The following is a 21,004-nucleotide window of genomic DNA, read 5'->3' as shown; positions in this document are numbered from 1 at the left end:
CGATGTTTCTATAGAGAAAACCTAGACATGACGCAATTGTGAACCGTATGAAATTTATATGAAAAGTAAATTATTGTATAAGAAAATCCCATCGAAATGTACCTATGGTTTTATTTGATTACATTATTAAACAACATTATTATTCATTCGGCTATGATATACATATAATAAGAATGAAATCTTCACGTGTTTACATCGAATATATTTGAAAAAGAAAAATTTTTGTCTGTCGGTTTGTATGTTTGAAAATGCATTAAAACCAAAACTACGAAGTTGATGTCAAAAATATACATTTTTTTTTTAAAACATTACATGACCAGGTAATGGAGAATTTCAAATTACCAATGTACTCCGTGATCTTGACAGAGGGCATTGTATAATTCAAATTATATTTTGAATCCACATGAACAAAGTCGCAGGCAAGACTCGTTTTAAAAATGCAATTCAAATTATATTTTGAATCCACATGAACAAAGTCGCAGGCAAGACTCGTTTTAAAAATGCAATTCAAACTATATTCTGAATCCACATGAACAAAGTCGCAGGCAAGACTCATTTTAAATATGGTATACAAAAGACTATCTAAATTTATGTAGGATTCAGTGACCGTTTCTCACTTAATACGTATAATAACTTAATTGCTGTAACTTGTAAATAGAACTAAGCTCAAGTTATAAAAGCATCAATTTATTATTATTATTTTACTTAAAATAATTTATTCTCAATCCCATACAAAGTGGATCCCGTTTATCATTTCGTAAGTGGCTCACATAATTGATAATATCGATAGTCTAAGCGCCTCAACGTTTAAGGTACAAACTTCATTTACCAGTATTTGATAGTGCCCAATTTTCAAACCAAAAGGACGTGTAATGTGTCAAATTCAAATTCAATAAAGGTTTAAAATTACAAGATGTAAAGAAATATTAATACAAAACGAAACGTTGCATACTAAATTTAAAACAGACATTTAATATTCTGTATAAGTGAAATGGGAGGTTGTTTTTTTTATATATAATATTTCAAAGACCGCTGCGCATAAGTTTCTCAGTTTTCTCATAGATCATTAACTAATGTGCATTTATACTTTATGGGAGTCAAAACACAGTAGTACACAGTACTGCGTGAGTTCGCCTAGAATTGATGGAAAGCTAAATTTGGCAACGTACGTATGCTTCTTTCATAACAATTACGTATCAAGTATATGAAATCAAAAGGAAACTTTCATTGATTTATAAAATGAAAGTGTGAACAATGTAGATGTGAATTTTCAATGTAGAAGTTTATTTTTAAATATAGTCAATTAATATCCAAAAAAAAAAAAACAATAAACCTTAAACTCATTTACCATTTCCCTCGTGGGTACACTCAGCCACTGAATACCGTGGTCGTGATACTTATTTGCAGTCAGTTAAATATGTACCACGTAGATATTATACATTTCTGTACAATTATGAATAATCAAAATTTTGCAACTTAATAAACGTGTCACTTATATCAAGTAGGTATACTGTACTCTGTAACTGCGTTTGTTGCTACCGCATAGTCCCCTCCATACAATAATAACAAACGCATATACGTAAACCCAGTTTGAAACATTAAAAGTTATCAAAAATAAATTCAAATCTAACCTGTATGCAATTTCTGGCGTACATTAGCCTATATTAACAACCATTAGGTTCCCACATCTATAAAGCCTGACATTTAAGATTAAAGATCCTTAAAATATTTTCATAAGTACGTGTATTTCTTTATATTTCAAAGTAGGTGTAACTTTAGAACAATTAGGATTTACTTTTTACACCACAGACTTTAACCAAATGGACAGATTTACCACAAGAACTGCCTTGCAAAATTACTTTTAGACACTTCTTCACAGAAAATGCACTTATTTTGAAGTAAACACCTCAGTTTACAATGTTAACAAGTAATTTGCTAAGAGTAAAGTTTGTTCACAAAATTTAAGTATATCATTTTCAGAGGGTATTAACATTTCATTGAATTACTAGTCTCAATCTATCCATTTTCTTAATTCAAATGAGTTTGCCCTTACATCAACGACATTTATCTACCCCCATTTTTACTTATTTTACCAAGATAAATTCACATATGACAAAATAATGTTTTAACTCACGGTTTTTATTCCTGTGTCAAGTATGTTCGTACTTACGAATCGTCGTCCATGATTGTGAGCTGGTTCTTGTACACTTCTGATGAAATCAAACTCGTCTTCAAGGTCTTGAAGTCATGTAATAATATAGTCACATAAACGGTACAGAGTAACGATATAACAATTATACGTAAGTAAGTTCACACTAGTGATTAGAAGTATTATAACTACACAAGTATCTCCGTTATTCGACTGCTCTTGCTGAAGTCTCCGACCAGAATGTCGCTCTCTGTTAATTCGAGCGCCGCCAAGGTGTCGTCCCCACTTCACCTACCCGCACCTTGAAGTCATGTAATAATATAGTCACATAAACGGTACAGAGTAACGATATAACAATTATACGTAAGTAAGTTCACACTAGTGATTAGAAGTATTATAACTACACAAGTATCTCCGTTATTCGACTGCTCTTGCTGAAGTCTCCGACCAGAATGTCGCTCTCTGTTAATTCGAGCGCCGCCAAGGTGTCGTCCCCACTTCACCTACCCGCATCTGTTTTTAAACTGTTAGTATCAAATGAGTCACTTATTACTTTAATGTAACGTTATAAAAATGTGATATCGTTAATATCCAAGCTTCTTATTAACGACGATAACAAATATGTGCTTAGCGTAGAGCTCAGCGTATTGCTAGTTTCTATGCTACTAAATATTATTAAAGTGTCTGTGTGGCTATAAAAGCTTTTTATTGTATTACATACATTATATGCACAGTATTGCACAGTGTCAAAGCGAGCGTGTCTTTCGTGTGTTACTGTTGGGTAAATTTTATTTTTGCACTGAGGAGTATTAGAACATATTCCACCAGACTGCTCTAATACAAATTGTGTTGAAACATAAAAGCTCTAAGTATGGAATCATGTAGACATCTGCAGGTAGTTTGCTACTACCTCCCTCTTTAAAAAAAACTACTATTTATAATTATCATTACTTTGGAGTTATTCAGTACTAGTCTCGTATAGATTGGTGTAGCATCTGGCGATATTCCACCACGCTGGTCAAATTCCGACCTACGAAGATTTTCTTACATTATTTTCGTTTTTGAAAAATCAGAAATCGAACTTGGAATCTGATTTCTCATCTGTAAAATTCTTACTTCTAATTTATCATTATTTGCTAACTTATTATTTAATTACAAAAACGATAAGAAACATGGTACCAGATTAAATCTAAAGAGTTTAGCAAAAACAAACCAAAATCCAAGTGAATAAGAACTAAAACGGATTGTGTTTTTTCCGTGGCCTGTTCATGACTACAGATTTCATGTCCGATTTAGCACATCACAGACAAATGACCGGAAAACAGCCCTTCAAAGGACGGTACAATAAATAAACTAAACCTATAATTATAACTTTAGCATGTTTGCAACTTCATCAAAGGCGGGGGTGCCAGATTGTTTTTATTTGAAGTAGCAAACAAGCCTGTTATCTCCCTCTAAGTGGCAACTGACGCCCACATAGAAAAGAAAAGCAAGGACGCCCATGAACAATCAATCCTAGATAGGATTGGACTCTTACCTAAGGTCGGCCACAGCTGCGTCACTACCCCTGAGGAATATGTTTGAACACCTTGTAAGTGTGTAAGTACTCTTACCACGCCCTTCAAATTAAGATACAGATGCGCTTAACAATATTATAAGGCAGAAGTTTACTGTTAAAAATCATAAAATAAGCTTAGGAATTTTGAACAAAAATTATTTTATTATTATGGATAACCGACTCCACATGATCATGATGTAGGTATGTTGCCACACCTTGTCCAACATCGGTTTATGAAGTTCTCGACTACCAATAAACTAGATTTATGTAAGATACGCCAGTAGATGTTTACAGCTCCACGGAAGCGATTCTCCTCGCTTCTAAGTTTCACTAATAACGTTTAAACTATGAACTAGAAAAGTAAGGACGCACGTGAGAAGTGTCAATTTCAAAGTGGTTAATCACTGTACTTTGGACTTTCTTACGTGATTACTGAAAGTAATAGGGGTCTAAAACTAACTTCAAATAAGTCATGAATATTATGTAGAGCTTAGAACTGATCACAGGCAATTGGAAACCTCGTTAAGTCAGTACAATATTCGGGCATTTAAATATTAATAGCAGCACTTTACTTTTTGTTTCTTTCATTACTGTAGAAGAAGACTGAAAAGTGAAATAAACTTATTTCTTTATCAAACATTTGCACTTTCGCATTAAGTTATGTTATTTTATCGATTGTTTATCTTTTTATCGCTGCTCTTCGATGGTAGTTCTACTCCCGGAAGAATGCTTTTACACAATAAATGCTAATTTTAGATGAACATAAAAATTGATTACTTCTTTTACGATTTCCGCAAACTATTTGTGTATAGACTATCCAGTAAACGTAAGGTAGCGGAAGTACAGATAACTTGATTCTAACTAATAATTGTATATAAAACAACTCGGTAATGATATATTTTTTATATTCTTTAAAAAATTTAACCGGCATATTTCACTAAAAAGTAAATAAATAAAAAAAATGTTGATTTAGTACATAGTTGTGTGTTCGGCGCTCAACATATTGTTACAGATAATAGTACGAATATCGCTGGATCACGGCTGTAACTGTGTACATAACTGTAACTGTGTACATAACTTTTTAGTTTTTGTTGATTATGACCAACAGTCCAATATTTACGAAAAAAAAGCACGATATGACGATAATATCCTGATAATATTTGGCCATCTCGCGAAAAAACGTAAAATTCAGCACAAAGGTGTAGACATCCTACCGATGACGTAATCCGTTGGAGTTCATAGTATTCATATACTTCTTCTTTCTTTTAAAAGAAGATCCAATATTTTTCAAGTTGTCGCAATAAATTACCGCTCGGTCTACACCGGAGGCCAGTGCTCTTACACGACACCGATGAACTTTCTATCGAGAGCTTTCCCCGAAGCTTTTATGTGTAAACACTATTTTATGAAATATTTTTACATTCCCAATAGAAATATCATAGCTTGCAATTTGGATAATGTAGTCTGAAGGTACTAAAAGTTGCAAACAATAGTTCTTCTGATGTTAAGAGGTAGTAAAGTACATAGTTTTCAGATATTCAGCGGGAACCTTATTAACTTTTATTAATGGAATTTAAAAAAGCAGTCTGTATTTGGCCGCTATGAATACATGCATGTTTGTATGTCCGCAAGTTTCTTAAACACTATTCCATTCAAATCCAATTTGATTGAGGGTTTCAGTCGATAAATTTTTAAATTTATTTTAACATTCACTGATAGTGTTAGCCATTTTAAAATATTATCTACGATCAACGCACATATGCACTGATTGAATTAGTCAAAAATAGTTCGATTCGAACACAGTTATTACCCGTATAATTCAAACTGATTCAGCGCAATAAACTTTTAAGACCTAATAAATAAGCTGATGGAGGCAAATCGTAGATCTGTCTTGGCGTGACGCGTGCATGACGAATGGATATCGTAGTCGCTATTGCAGGATCAGCGTATTGTTGGTTTATTTCGTTTTTCAAATACATTGCTAAGTTTACAAAAATACACAGGTATACCTACTTCGAAAATCAATTTCCAGCATACTGTACGGTAAACACGTGATAGGTAAATCTTTAGGAATGAGACAATAGTGTATTCAGATCCAGATCCAGATTATTGCTTCATTGTTATTTATTAAAAGGAATATCATTATAACCATTTCTATCCTATTGCTGAACAAACGTTTTCTTAGAAGGTAAACCATTTGAATAGTATACCTCCAGGGTCCTCCACAAGGGCAAATTGCGGATAAGCAGATTACATACAATATTGTAAAAACGCGGATAATTTAGGCACCTCGCACAAACGCCGGATCGCCAGTAGTTTATTTAAAGAGGCGTATAATAGGAATTTTCAATGTAATTAATAATTACGGACAACGTTTTCTATTAGGTTTGAATAGACTCGAGGCTACAAGAACTCAGTAAACAGTGTATGTGCATACTTTAAATTGAAATGCCTCAGATACCTAGAGTACCACACTATTACTGACTATCAACTATCAAAACAACTTCAAGTTTGCCTTAAAACATATCTAAAGCATTTTCTATGTACCTACATACTCGTAGTGGTGTTAAAGCACTTTACCTTAAAACAAAGATGCGTTACCGCGGTAGGAACTAAGCGAACTGTAAACAACCACGCCCGGCCTATTGATTGGAGGGTATGTAACTGTTTACCTTTACTTTGTTCACGACCAAACGTATTTTTAGATGCGAGACACGAACGAATTTGTATTAAGCTTTGACAACATTTTTTAAATGATCTTGTGCGATTCAATTTTTGGTCTAGTCACACACATTTCGTATAACAATAAGGTTAAGTATTGTATGAGCCGGTTTATTCTTCTTTGTCAGGGACTAACATGGTGTATATAGTTGATACTTGTTATGAAGATTGAGATCTGCCTGTTATATAAGTACATATTTCTATCAACCAATTCCTACAATGTGTTTATTTCTGAAATTGCTTGTATGAATGAATGAATGAATGAATGAATGAATGAATGAATGAATGAATTTATTTATTTGTAAAAGTATGCGTTTATAAAGTAGTTCATACATAGTTGTACCTACTCGTTCTATTGTAATGTCTGGTTGTGGTAAGAAAAACGTTATGAAATTGACAATCCACGTAGCGTAGCAGTCATAGTGCCGATCTTGCGTTAAGTAGAGTTCGATTCCTAGTCTAAATTATAGTCTCGGCGATGAACCAAATTTCATTATATAAATTCAATACAAACTTGATGCTTTCTAATGCCATGTTTTGAATATATCCAAATTATTTACATTGACCTCTGCTTCTGACATGTAAATTGGATTTCAAACGAGAAATGGAAAGTGTATTTGAACCAAATTCAGTACTACAAAGTAATCCCTCCCTCCTTGTAGAAGGCTTGAAACCCAGGCATGCATGTCTTATTATTCAGAGTCACATGCGGAGGTAATGTAAATTAAATGTCACTTTCTTTAACGACGAATTATCGTGAGGCCACATGTCTATTCTTAAAGGTTCTCAAAGCCGTGTGTAGTCTGTGCTTGGACAGCATGGCTATTTTAGGCAAATTGTTGATTAATAATTGAACAAACTCAAAAGCCTCAAAATTCACAAAATTCTGAGAGTGTAAAAACGTACCTTTTAGGGCAAACGATTTACATTCTGTTTTTTGTCGGATTTTCATAATAGGTGTCATTAGGGAATAATTATATAAAAACATACACAGTAAAACAATTAAGCTTCGTCTCATACAAAAAATATCTGCAATGGAACGTTATTATCACCCGTGTCACTCATGCCACGGGGGGTTTGTATAAATTAATAAAATGGAGGATGTTTTGGACGTATTAATTGTATTAGAATGCTGATGACCGTACAATATTAACTGGTCCATGAAATTACGTAGATGTTTTATGAGGCTGATTTAGCTAACGAATTAGCATACTCGGTGGAAGTTGGCAGGATCCCACTAGGCCGAATGGTTCCAGGTGTGCCACTGGCCAAAGATGAACAATGCTTAAGCAATGAAATGAGATTTATTTATCCGATATAGGCCTGCGGAGGGACTCGCAAATTATCAAATCACTGCCACCATTGGATATCCGTTGTCAAGTCCAAAAGGATTAAAGTCTTACATGAGGTTGTTATATTAAAGAAAGTTTGCTGCCTTTTAAAAATACAAAACTTATTCAAAGTTGGAGTAAACAGTAATTTACTACACCGAAAAATATGAAGAAAAGAGGTTCTTTAAAAAATATAACCTTTCGCAAAAATATGACCGAAATTGTCGACTTTGAAGTCTTATAAACAGTGCTATTGAAAACTTCGTGTAAACTTTAAATCGCTTTAATTTCACCAACAAAAGCTTGCAAGTTTGGCTGGTTTTGTTTGAAACAGAGCTTTTCTGGACAATTAAGAGAATTTCAAATAAGTTTTCGAAGTAATTATTAAATTTAATTGAAAGGATATTGGTATAGTCGATATTTATTTAAAAAATAACAGTATTTGTTTATGAAAATTAGACCGACAATTTCGTTCCACCTGATTTTTGATTTATGTATCGTTAAAAGCGTTGGTCGCAAAAAATAATGAAGTGATTATATTAAGGGCGAGCCCGTCCACATGTGCAAACTAGGCGATGGGCTAGGGCGCCCTAATTTCGAGGGCGGCATACATAGAGGGCTGGCGGCTTAGCGACACGATCTCGTCAGTTAGCTTTAGGACGATTTACGGTGCCTTTAAACTTCAGTACCCAGCTATAGACTGTTGAGTAAAACTCTGCCTCTCAATCGAGGGATGTATAGTTCAAATCACTTGGACACACATCTTAAAATTTTTAAAGTTACGCTACATTACCTTAACCTTACCCCTCAGGTTGTGAGGGTAATTTAAGGTAAGGTTAAGGTAAGGTTAATCTTTGTGAAATGTGAAGTCTACCAATCCACACTTAGCCAGAGCGGTGGACTATAGCCTAATCCTATTCGTTCCGTGATGAGACTCGTGCCCGGCAATGGGACAGCTATATATTGTCGACGTCTTTGATTTTTTAATATTTCAAGAAAAAATACGCGTTTTAACTTATTCTCCTTGCATGCCAAATATCATCCCAGAACTGGTTTTAATGAAACTTCGTCATTAACTTCCTTCTTAGTTTAGTTAGTAAATTATTACATCAAACACTTACCACATCATTGCCTTGACCAGGCCCGGGGCAGCCGTTTCCTCCGGAGTGGACTTCCACCATCCTTAGTTAGGGATGTCCTGGAAAAGAATTTTATTTTTTTTAGACAAAATGAAAACGAAATCAGAATACAAAAAACAAGTCAATATCTGTACAAAAAGTCTTTAGGGCCCTGAGTCCTGACTCGTAAAACGTACAACGTAAAATGAAAACGCAAAATGTTTGCGCACAACAATCCTGAAAACGATTGGAGCTTTTTCACGCGGTTCTTGCAAAGATTACAGGTAGTGCATAAATTTAACTTAGAAAATGTCAAAAATTATTTAGCTAAGTTAGAAATAGCTAGAAATTTTAGCTTTCCTTTGAAACGTCGTCGGGCTCAGACATTACCTACTATTTTGTCACGGGCCTAGAGAATTATTATTTAGTACATGTACCTACTTTATCGGTGAAAGAGAAAACCGTGAGGAATCCTACAGAACTAAAAGTTCTCAATTCAATTTATTTCGTTTTCGTCTCCAACTAGCGGTGATAAAATATGTAAGTAATAGTCTAAGATGTGTATTTTACTCACCTAAGGTAATAGTATAAAGTTATAATATAATATTAGTTAGATTATTACATAATGTCACAACACAGTGCAATTAGCGTGGTTATTATAGTAGGCTTATTGAATTAAACCTGTCTAGCTCAGTCACCGTACTTATTATTACAGTAATAGTAATTCCATATTGTGTACGCGTGGAGTAAATCACGTATTAGTTACGTATAATATGACTTAATAATCATTAATTCATTCAAGCATTAAGTATAATAATATTATGTTACAAACTGGATGACTAAAGGGAAAAAACATGTTGCCTCCTAGTTTTGTTTAGTTACCTCTTGGGTATTTCTTAACTACAATTGCCTCACGGCTGTATTCGCGTTGATATATTTATAATATATAAACGGTTTTGTCACGTCAAAGCTAGGGGTTGGCTTGAGGGGGCGCATTTTGCCGACTCGTAAGCAAATAATTGGCCAAGTGCAAGTCGAACGCGCACACGGAAGGTTCCGTACCACCAAAATTTTCATATATATTTTTTTATTATTAGTATTTGTTATTATAGCAGCCATTAAAGTAAATACAATGTAAAAATTTGAACTGTCTACCTATTACGGTTAAATAGATAAAGCAAAAAATGTTGAAAAATAGCGGCTTATTGTATGACGACCCCCATTTATTCTTAACTTTTTTATTTTTAGTGTTTGTTGTTATAGCGGCCACCCTTAAAACTCTGTAAAAAATTAAGTGTCTTTCTATTACGGTTTAGGAGATAGAGCCCTGTGACAGACGGACAGACGGACAGACAGCGTAGTCTTAGTAATAGGGTTCCGTTTTTACCCTTTGGGTACGGAACCCTAAAAACTATGTAATCCATTACAGCGCGTAGCGCGTCGTCGTCGTAAAAATGCGGCGTCGTACAAACAACGAATGTATAAATTGTGGTAGTATTTGAAATAAGTTAGCAAAAAAAGATCGTCTAAATTTTGAAAATCGATTGATTCAGATAAATCTCTCTTTTATGAAAACGTCTCAGGGGTGCAAACTTCAAATCTTGGTACCGAATACTCATGATTTTAGCCATGGCGCTGCAGACCTGATGGCCCATTTCTCTCCCATTACTCGGTATAATAAGCATATATCAATAAGTATAACTTAGGAAAATTAAAAAGGTCTTAAAATTTCGATGTCATATTTCAGACCTCGAAAATTATTTTGATATTACTAGACTACTACTGAAAAGTTAAAACAGTTTTGTAATTTTTATTACAAAATCAACTTGTAGATTACGCTCATTTTTTTTTAAATTGGATATCGAAAGTTCGTACATTTCGAGATGAAACCCAATGATAATGAAAACTCCTACTGAATTACTTTATCATCAAAAGAATATCCAGGAGTAAGCCACAAATAAAAATTAGTACCCAACCATATGACTCGCTATGGTCGACTGTAAACCCCGTATCATATTTGCACCTATCCTCAAGAACGAAGCCATAACTTTTATAACTTCATAAATCGAGAATCGCCACGCACCAGAATATTATTGGCACAGGGGATTGGCACAATTCCTGTGATATATTTATGACTATTTGTCTGTTTACGATAAGATTTATAAGTGAAGGTCATACAAATAAAAAGTGAAGTGTTTTCTGCCAGTATTCAGACTGTGCTTTCGATTCATCAATGAAATTATTTTACGGGTTCATTGGCTAAGCAGTGACGTATAAGCAGATACAGTGGTATTAATTTCGCTACTTTTAGGGTTAAGGTTTCAAATGGTGGTATTTGGTGGATTTACAGAAATAGTGTGAATATTAAAATTATTTTTTAAGTTTTAACGGTGAACGAAAACATTAGGATAAAACCAACGATCTGCAGATCGGCTTGAAAGGCCAGGTTAGTGGTTTTATCAATTTATTTGTTATACCTACTCCAATTTTATGAGTAATACAGACCATGATATCGTCATGGCTCATTTTTATTGGTCGTTAGAGCCCGCGTTCGGGGTACGGGAGATTTCTGTTTAAGCATGCCGTAGGGCCCGAATGCGGTAACCGTTTTCATAAGTCGATAGGACTCGCATGCGGGGTACGGGAGATTTCTGTTTAAGCATGCCATATATTCCGCATGTGATTACCGTTTTCATTAGTCGATGACGCCCGCATGCGGGAAGTTTGATATTCCTCACCGCGCATTAGACATTAGTTTTGAAATTTTGGTGCTGAATAGACGTACCTGCTATGGAACACGAATTAATGTTGTGTGGAGCAATTTTATCTATTTCTGACATACTTAAGAAGAAATTATTAGCTTTACTAAAGAAAAAGAAAAAAAGTTGAAGTTGAAAATTACTTAAAAAATCCAAATAATTTTACTTCTATATTCAATAAACTCTATATTTCGATCGGTCGAAGCATCCCATTATCGTGAAAACCTAATAAAAATCGTCTATAAATAAACAAGCATATCGTAAAAAGGAACTATATATTTCCTTTAGTAAATCAGTAAGAACACTTACTTGTTGAACTACTAAGTAAGAAGATATTTCTATAATCCGCACCAAGCCCTTCAAGGCACGCTCTGTTGCTTAACATTTTGAAGTTGACGATTATCTTTTCAACTATCTAAATTATTACGAAATAAATTATTTTTAGCATAAGACTTTGTAATGTTGCTGTCAAAAATTTAAAGCTTCGAATTGTTATAACATGAAATATAAATATAAGTTTATTAATTGTTTATTATTTTTTTATAAATATATAAATAAAATAATAATGTGGGTTAGCAGTGGCGTACTAAGGTCGTCCGGAGGAGGAGTCCGTAAGGAGACCCGGGGCGGAGAGAAGAATGGAAGCCCCCAGTCTAAAAATTTGGTTTGATTTTACTGTGTTTACTAGTTTTGTGTTTGGGGGCCCCGTACCGGGGGCTCGGGGCGGACGGCCCCTTTCGCCCACTAGTCCGCTAGAGTTAGTAAGCCTACTGCCAAAAAATCATGTGATGATTATGAGATTTCCTGTGACTTTGCCTATTAAAACTAATTTTACTGAAGAATAAATTTACCGTCTTTGTAAAAAATATAATACCTGACGCCACCATCCATTTGTTACCGTCGCGCGCCATCTTTTAGATGACAAGGAAAAAAAATCTTACAAATCTGACCATTAATTCACAAGTTACATCGCTTTGAGTGACGGTACTCTTAGTAGTAACGTCAACTATGGATGCAATCAGTTTCGTGTTTTGATTTATCACTGTTTTTTAATGAAAAAAAGTACTGTGCAAGCCAAAAAATGGTTTGATAAGTGTTAACCGGACTCTGCCCCGTCGAAAGCACCATGGAACGGTTGTTTGCCCAATTCAAGTGCGGCCGTACGGGCACCGATAATGCCGAACGCTCTGGAAGGTCGAACGAGGTGGTTACACCGGAAAACACCAAGAAAGCCCACAAAATCGTGAGGTTGCAGGAGATCACTGACATCATGAAGATGTCGAAAAGCAGTGTTATCACAATTTTGCATGAGGCGCTTTTCGAACTTGATAAATGGAGCACCCCACACTTTTTCCACAATTATACTATTTACTGTTTCTTAATTGATTCCTAGATTGAAGATTATTTTTTGTTTTTTAGTTGATTTTAACATAAAAGCGTGTTTTTTAGTTTTTTTAAACTATATTTATTTTATATAATCTATGTAGCAAATCGTGCAGTGATCATCCAAATAAGGGCAGTTAAGCCCCTTGTGATTATAATACAGTTTTAATATCCAGAAGCAAAAAAAAAATAGTTACTCCTGCATAACGGATAATTTGATAGTGTATCCCTTTCATTCCTAATGATAGTATCGATAATATAACACTCTTAACGTCCAATTCTGAATTCAGAGAACTAATGGGCTTGATTGAACGGCTAGTACTCATTACGTCACAGGGTAGCATTCTGGGTCGAAGTTCCCAAGTGTTTTGTAAAACTTCCATCGCGTATCAATATAAGTTAGCAATCATTTTCAGTTACAATGAGTTCACGTTGACCTTTCCGTCGCCGGAGCAACGCCTGGGGGAGCGACACTCGCCCCATCTACCGTTCGAGACCATTCGATTACCCAAACTGCTTAATGTTTTCAACGATACCACTATTATGCTCCAGGGAGTGACTATATAAGAGATATGGTTTTGATTAGCAATAACTTACTTGGATATAATTCTGAGCGCCCATTGGCTACTATTGAGCAATTTATAGCTTTAGCGATTAAGTATTTTACGACTAAAACTTCATAATTAAACATCAAAATTTTGAATACGTGAAAATAAATTTGAATACATGAAGCTGAATTGTGGATAATGTTACGATTTACTGATTATTTACTATTAACAGTATAATCACTTAAAAGTTTCCATATTCATTAACAAATGTAATGTAAACCTAAATACTACTTATATCTCGTTTCATTACGATCTGCATTTTATGTATACATTAAATATAAATCAATTCAACAGATGTTCTTTTTAATTCTCGGTTTAAATATTTAAAGCAGCTTAAATTATGCGAATAAATAACTTGTAAACATACTAAGCTTAAACAAATCCCTATTAATATTAAATAGCTTCAAGTTTGACGCTTGACGCTTTTAAATCTTCATCGGAATATAAAATTACACGAAGGCTCTTTGTAAAGATAGTAGTATTAAACAATTCGTTTAGTGAATTTTCCTCACGTAGTCATCATCAACCCGCTTTTAATAATTGTCCAATTATTGTCTCACTGCTGGGCACGGATCTCCTCTCAGAATGAGATGTCATGTTATAGTTCACCAAGATGCTGCCCAAGTGCGCATTGGTAGACTTCATACATCTGTGAGATCCTCACGATGTTTTCCTTCACTGTTATAGTAAGTGATTATTATAGCTAATATAATAACTTTGAAAAATCAGAGATGCCTGGGCTTTAAGCCGAGTTTCAAGCACTAGACTTTTACTGCTTTTTTGTCAGTGTCATAGTTATACGATGTACAATACTCGCAAGGCAGACCATGTAGCTTTGTAACTGAACTAACTTTGGACTGGTATCCCACCTCTAGTTTTAGGTACATCCGATTAGAGACCTAATACTATTTCAAGATCTAATACTATTTCGCATTGCTTATAGATAAACAATATATCCAAGATCTATAATGAAGACGTACGTATGCTCATTTTTTACTTCAATAATAAAAAAGTTATAAAAGTGTAGTTCAAGTCCGCTCCGTTGATTTTTAGTGAATACATCATAAAGCGCTGTCGTAGACCTCGCATTTGCTCGGCCCTTGACTTTTTAGGTTTCTTCAATTCCTTTTACGCTGGATTTCTTATGATTTCTTTCGTTTTCTATAACTTTGAGCGTATTTACGACTCATATGAAACGAAATCTTTATTTTGTTTGGAATATTCAACTTAATAGCGATCTTTGCCTGAGTTTCGAAGAATGCTATCTCAATTTGGATTATAGTAGTGCGTCGCGAATACATTTCAATAACATTTGAATGAAAATCTTAGGTAAACTTGTTTTTAAAGGCCTGCTACGCGCTAGAGATTAACCGCGGGGCGGTCAACCGCGCGTTTTGTGGCGGATAATATTGCATAATCACAAGCGTTTTCGTATTAAACTGGAAAAGTGGCTGGACGTGCGGTTAGCCGCCCCCGTGCAGGGGTAATTTATAACTTTACATCATTTAATTTGAAACAATCGTGAACGTGTACTTTCCTTAGTCACACGACATCTCAAGCTACCAGATTCTGAACGAAGATTTCGTTTAGACATTCTCTACATTGCGAGTTCAATCAAAAATTTGATAATTCCTAAAAGGCAGCATTTGCATTTCAAACTTTGGTAAGCAAAACATTAGATAGATTAAGTATTAATAACACGCCATATATATCCAAGGCGGTAACATTACTACCATAACATGTCACAGAGGTTGGGCCGACCAGTTGAAATATCATTTTTGGCTCTGCGTTTATTATTTCAACGAATGTGACGTTGAGTAGACAGCTCGACGGACAGTTTGACACACGTATCCCATTTACATGGGCAACCAAATAGAACGAATCTATTAGGGAAGCGGCAACTTTAATATACCTGTATGCTATGTATGTTGGAATAGAGACGAAGTTAGTAGACTTTTAAATGAAATTACAAAAATATGGTACCGCTTTAATAATTAAACAGTAAAACCTATTTTTGTATAAGAAAAGAGCTGGTAGAACACTTCAGGTTCGACTACTATAGCACCATCGCCATACTTATTTTATTCTGCCCTAAAACAGCAGTGTTAAGCTCTGCTGTGTTCCGCTCTGAAAGACCTGAGGTCATCTGTGGCTGACCCCAGGTAGGATTCTAATCTTATTTGGATCACAGATGTGCATCGGCGGCAGTGCCCTTTTCCCATCAGGTAGACTGCTCGTTTGCTCACAATATTATAAAAAAGAAAAACCAGTTAAGTACAGGAAAGCTTGTTATCAGCATGTTATCGTTATCATCCAAATGCAAGCTATCGTGACTGCTGGCGGTATCGCATCGGATGTAAAACGTCAAAGCGCCGCGCGTCTACGTCAACTTGCGATTGCGTGCGAAGTATTTATAAAATAACGTAACGTTAAAGCTGTTTGACACGATGAAAACAAATTCTCGTGAACCGATTACTGTCCTATTGCATTGGGTTTACCCTCAAACTGAGTCCACCGCTTTGGCTTATTGCGAATCAGCAGACTTCACAACCTTTGAGATATTTTTTATGAATTCTCATGCGTGTAGGTTTTCATTTTCCTATTCCAGTAAGCAAATTATAAATATTTTATGTATTACACGTTTCAATCACTACGTCATCATTGCTACTGATGTATGAAAACAATCAATGTATTTAAATTCAAATTTAAATCTCATTCATTCAAAATGGTTCTAGAGGTTCTATAGCAATATAGAACTCTTTTTACACATCAACAATTTACTACTGCTCTAGAAGGTATTTTGCTATGAAGAAACGTTATGAGAATTTGTGAAATACGTGAGTGAAAGCTTTATTGCAAGTTATGAATTATTACGCAGCCATTTCAATAATTATTCAAAGTGTCTAATGGATTTCTAAAAGAAAAATTAATGGATTTGTCATAATTTAAATATATTATTAAGTGATCTTTTAAATTTACTTTATAAAAGTTACTTACAAATTAAATTATTTAAAAGAAATATTCTTTAAAATACATTATGAAAAACATTTCTTTTGATCCGGAATGTTTTTTATATATTTTTGATTGTAATATATAAGTCAGTCAATGTCAATTTTATGTAATATCTATACGTGTATATAAAACTTCAAATTATTATCTAACACTATCAAAAATATAATTAATATTAAGCAATTTGTGTTTAATGGTGTGGGATAACTTAAGTTAATATGATTTCGTCCTATGATCTAAGGTGTAATAGTATAAGTAGTATCTTCATCGTGTCCTCGAATGTAATGCTAACAGTTTTCGTGATCTGGCACCGAACTTCCAGAGTAACTCCACAGAGTTTTAGTCGGTAAGCGTGTCAGCATACTTTCATTCCTCTGGACGAGCGGGGATCCATGAGAATTTCACCGGGTTAAAAAGTATCTTCATCGTGTAAGTCAGCCCTAACTGGTACGCCGTTGTACGCCGCATGTCGCGTGCTGTGAATATACTGGTTGCTATCACTTGGTATACTGGTATATATTGTGTATTGTCTGTCATACAGTTTCGTTTCGAGGTATAAAGTACCGTGCGCGGAAGTAGCGCGTACGGCCTTGCCTGTTTATAAATAATTGAGACAAAATAGAATAACGTGCAAGAGATGTTTTTATGTTTTCGCACCGAAGTCACAAATAGATTTATGGTGTCGCAAATAACCAATACGTTATCACTTGCAAATAGGTGTGCCAAAAATTTGTAGACATTCTTTTTATTATATTAAATATTCACATCTCTGGTTTCAATTTCACCTACAAATTGATGGTTTTATCAAAACCGAAGCCTCGGATGAAGAAGCATTATCTTGAAAACCTTATAGTTGGTGCAAATAAAAAAATAAGTATTAAAAATATTATCTAACTAAAACTAATAATAAAATAATTAAAAAAACCGACTGCTTAAAAATAACTCCCACACACACAACTTGACGAAAGATTAACGACACTTCAATTGTTACACCGTCGAGCCGTTTGGAGCTGAAGGATTTTTAAAGAATGTGACGTCATACATATTCTCGGATAACATTTCCCTCCGCAGTCGGGTGATTAATAATTAAGAAATGTTCTGATGCTAAAATAAGCGTAATTATCAAAACACCTGAGCAGCAAAACATCCAAATTCCGAAAATGTCTTGAGCAAAAAGTTAAAGCATTCTGTGTCTTCTTTGAATAAAACACATTGATACCGATTTTTTTAAATAAAATTAGAGTAGCAGACAAGCATGCTGTCCATAAGTGGCTACTGCCGCCCATGGACACCCACCATGGTAATCTAATCCACCCATATTCCTACCTGAGATCGGCCACAAATGCGTCGCTACCCCTGAGGACTAAGTTTGCTTCGGATAAGTATGTTCCTCTTACTACACCCTTGAAACCAGAACACAGCAGCGTTTGAGACTGCTTTATTAGGCAAAAATAGGTGTGGCGGTGGTGTCGCGGGAGTTGAACCATAGAGGATTCTACCACCTTCAAATAAAAATATTTGAAAGTATTATTATCAATACCATATTCATAACTCAAAAATATATATAAAGATTTCAGTACTTAAGCAGTTCCCTCGTATAGTTGCAGCTAATTTCCGTGGCTCTCTTTTTTCCTAAACGTGTAAAGCAGCCAACATACAATTAGCTGCCAAGTGGTCTTCATCTAGCGAAGGTCAGCGCTTTCGCTGGAAACGATCTTGACTTTGAAAAGGGGATCGACGACGAAGATTGCTTAGATATAAACGATATATGCGATGAAAAACTTTGTACCAATTAATATTAATACATTCATGGGTAAGGTAATCAAATGACAAAAACTATTTAAATAGGTTTTTTTAGATTTGAAGTAGTCAATATCGTCTTGATATATGCGATACCAGATATTGACTCATTTGGTTTTTCCAAATACTTAGGCGTTTCCGGCTTTGCTTTTTTTGTATAAAATATAAATACCTAACAACTAACATGCAGTTCAAGGATGATAGGTGACCAAACTAGAATACATAATCGTTTAACACAGCAGTTGTTAGGCAGAAATAAATGTAGCAGTCGCGCCACGAAATCGATCAAGTACTTGAAAATAATGTAATAATATTTTGAAAACATGTATGTTTTTAACCTAGAAAGTCCCGAAAAAGAAACCCATCACATGAATGATCACGTACGAAAGTGAGAAACTAGTAAAAAGAACAAAATTATTCGTAACAACATTAAGGCGGACCAAGTTCTGAACTTGACCAAACATGCATAATTCATCATATTTTGTTAACATACAAGAAGTATGAGGTGAAAATATTTGTTATGGTGTGTTGATTTATAGAGATGCCTTTCAACACCTAAAGGTTTTTATAGGTCAGGAGTAGGTAATTCATGTTACTTTATTTGACCATTTTTACCAAAAACTCTTTTTATTCATGATTATAATTATATGTACTAATAATATTATTATACTCCTCATTACACTTATCAACAACTTTTTGTCTATTCCTGTTTTCCTTATACACAAATCAAACTGGAGTAGTTACACTGCAATATTATACAAGTAAAAGCAATACCGTTTGTTTAAATATTAAAACCGTAATAAATTAGATTCGTTTGTAATTCGTGGAAGATATTTCAGATTTCCATAAAGCAAATAACAAGATAGCTAAAATTAAAACTGATGACTGATTGAATCCGATTGGATTGAATTGAAAGATTGAAGACGCATTATTCTTTCATCGGTTCCATATTAAAGAGCTTTAGCACATATTTAAGTAGGTACAGATTAAATTTATTTACATAAATTGTAACGTCGTCTGTCCATATTTTCTTACTTTATTTATTTATTTATGCACACACAATACAGATACAAGAAAAAACACATATAAATAAATAGTATGTACACTGTTCTTCTTAAAAATGCTTTTCCATATCTCTTAGGATGGTAGGTATCGTATCGTAGGTAGTAAGTATCTTAAAGGTCATAAATACAAAGACAAGTACACAAACACCCAGACACAGAACTAAAACGGAAAACTAAGATATACGATCAGTAAGATTTGTAACAAACAAGAAGTGACCGCTGAATCACAAGGTTCATGGCATACAAACAAACATAAGTTTTAACATCCTTCCATATAGATTAACATATCCCAACCTAAGTATAATTACATAATTTTGATAAAAATCTACGAGTATAAACTTCATTATCAAAAATTGTGTATAACATACTTGATATAAAAATATGTAAGTAATTGAAAATAGCCGCAGCCCCGCAGCATCCCGCACGCTCAATCGGCTTAAGGTTAATTCCAGAAAAAAGTTTAAACGGTTGATTAATTATGTAAAAGCATCTTATAAAATAATTTAATACTTGAACAATAAACTGTGGTCTAAATAGCTCCAACTACACGTTCCATTACTGAATGTTATAAATTGTAAATATTTATGGGAAAAGTTCGACGCTTTTTCTTCATAAAGATCTTGGAAAGATGATAGGTTATTCACGATTAAAATTCTGCAAACGTGTGAAATATTTTGATTCTGGATTTTTAAATATTTGTAAACACTAAAATCCATTATAACACCGCAAGGAGACCCGCGGGTAATGACCAGTGGAAAAACTTTACCATTATAGATTTATCGTGTTTAAACGTCTGAAATATTTTGATTTTTAATTTTTAAATATTTATAAACACCAAAATCCATTGTAACACCGCGAGTGGACCCGCGGGTAATGTCCGGCTGAATAAACCATTTTAGATTTATCGTTAAAATCAGCAAGCAATGAACTTATTGAGGAGGTCGTTGAAAGTCGTAGTCTTGGCACTGGTTATTAACAGCGATATGGTCGATTCATGTGTAAAGTTTTTGATATATGATGTATCATGTGTTCACTGAAATTTAGAATTTATTTGTCTCATTCCTTGTATCTTATAAAATATGTTTATGCTTCTTAAGATACTTTAAGAAATGTAGAGATTAGAGCCTCCTTGAATCTATATTGAGTTAAGAAATATCATGTATTTTGAAGTTACTCGAACTTGTAATGATTATATTGTTTATTTTATTAATAAAATTTGGGTCGTATTTACATGACAATCTGCGGAAAATAGGTATCCTCGTAACTCGAATAATCCACTCCCAAAGCCACAGGACATGAAGGATAGGAGGGTAAGACGTCCCTAATCGGTTTGGCTATTTCTATTACAAAATAAAATCTCGTACATTTCTCAAGACGATACAACAAGAGGTATAATTTATATGTTGTTTGTCTGTCTATGGACGACTTCTTTTTTAAAGGAGTGCTTTGTCCAGTACAAAAGCGAAATAGGTTGATGGTGATGACACCTGATGAGCTTCTACTA

General features: G+C 34.3%; 1 protein-coding gene across 1 annotated transcript in view; it reads right to left on the bottom strand.

Moving 5' to 3' along the window:
- The window catches only part of LOC140747205 (adenylyl cyclase 78C), a 97,786-nt gene that overhangs the window by 30,910 nt on the left and 45,872 nt on the right, over window positions 1–21,004 (bottom strand). The window contains exon 3 of the mRNA XM_073079491.1: window positions 8,881–8,957. Within this exon, the coding sequence (XP_072935592.1) occupies window positions 8,881–8,940 (60 nt within the window). The 5' untranslated portion in view covers window positions 8,941–8,957. The remainder of the gene's footprint in view (window positions 1–8,880; window positions 8,958–21,004) is intronic.

The sequence above is a fragment of the Epargyreus clarus genome, unplaced genomic scaffold (assembly GCF_041222505.1).
Source record: "Epargyreus clarus isolate Ecla_fem2 unplaced genomic scaffold, WU_Ecla_fem_2.2 ptg000014l, whole genome shotgun sequence".
NCBI lineage: Eukaryota > Metazoa > Arthropoda > Insecta > Lepidoptera > Hesperiidae > Epargyreus > Epargyreus clarus.
This window is presented reverse-complemented; position numbering and strand designations above follow the sequence as displayed.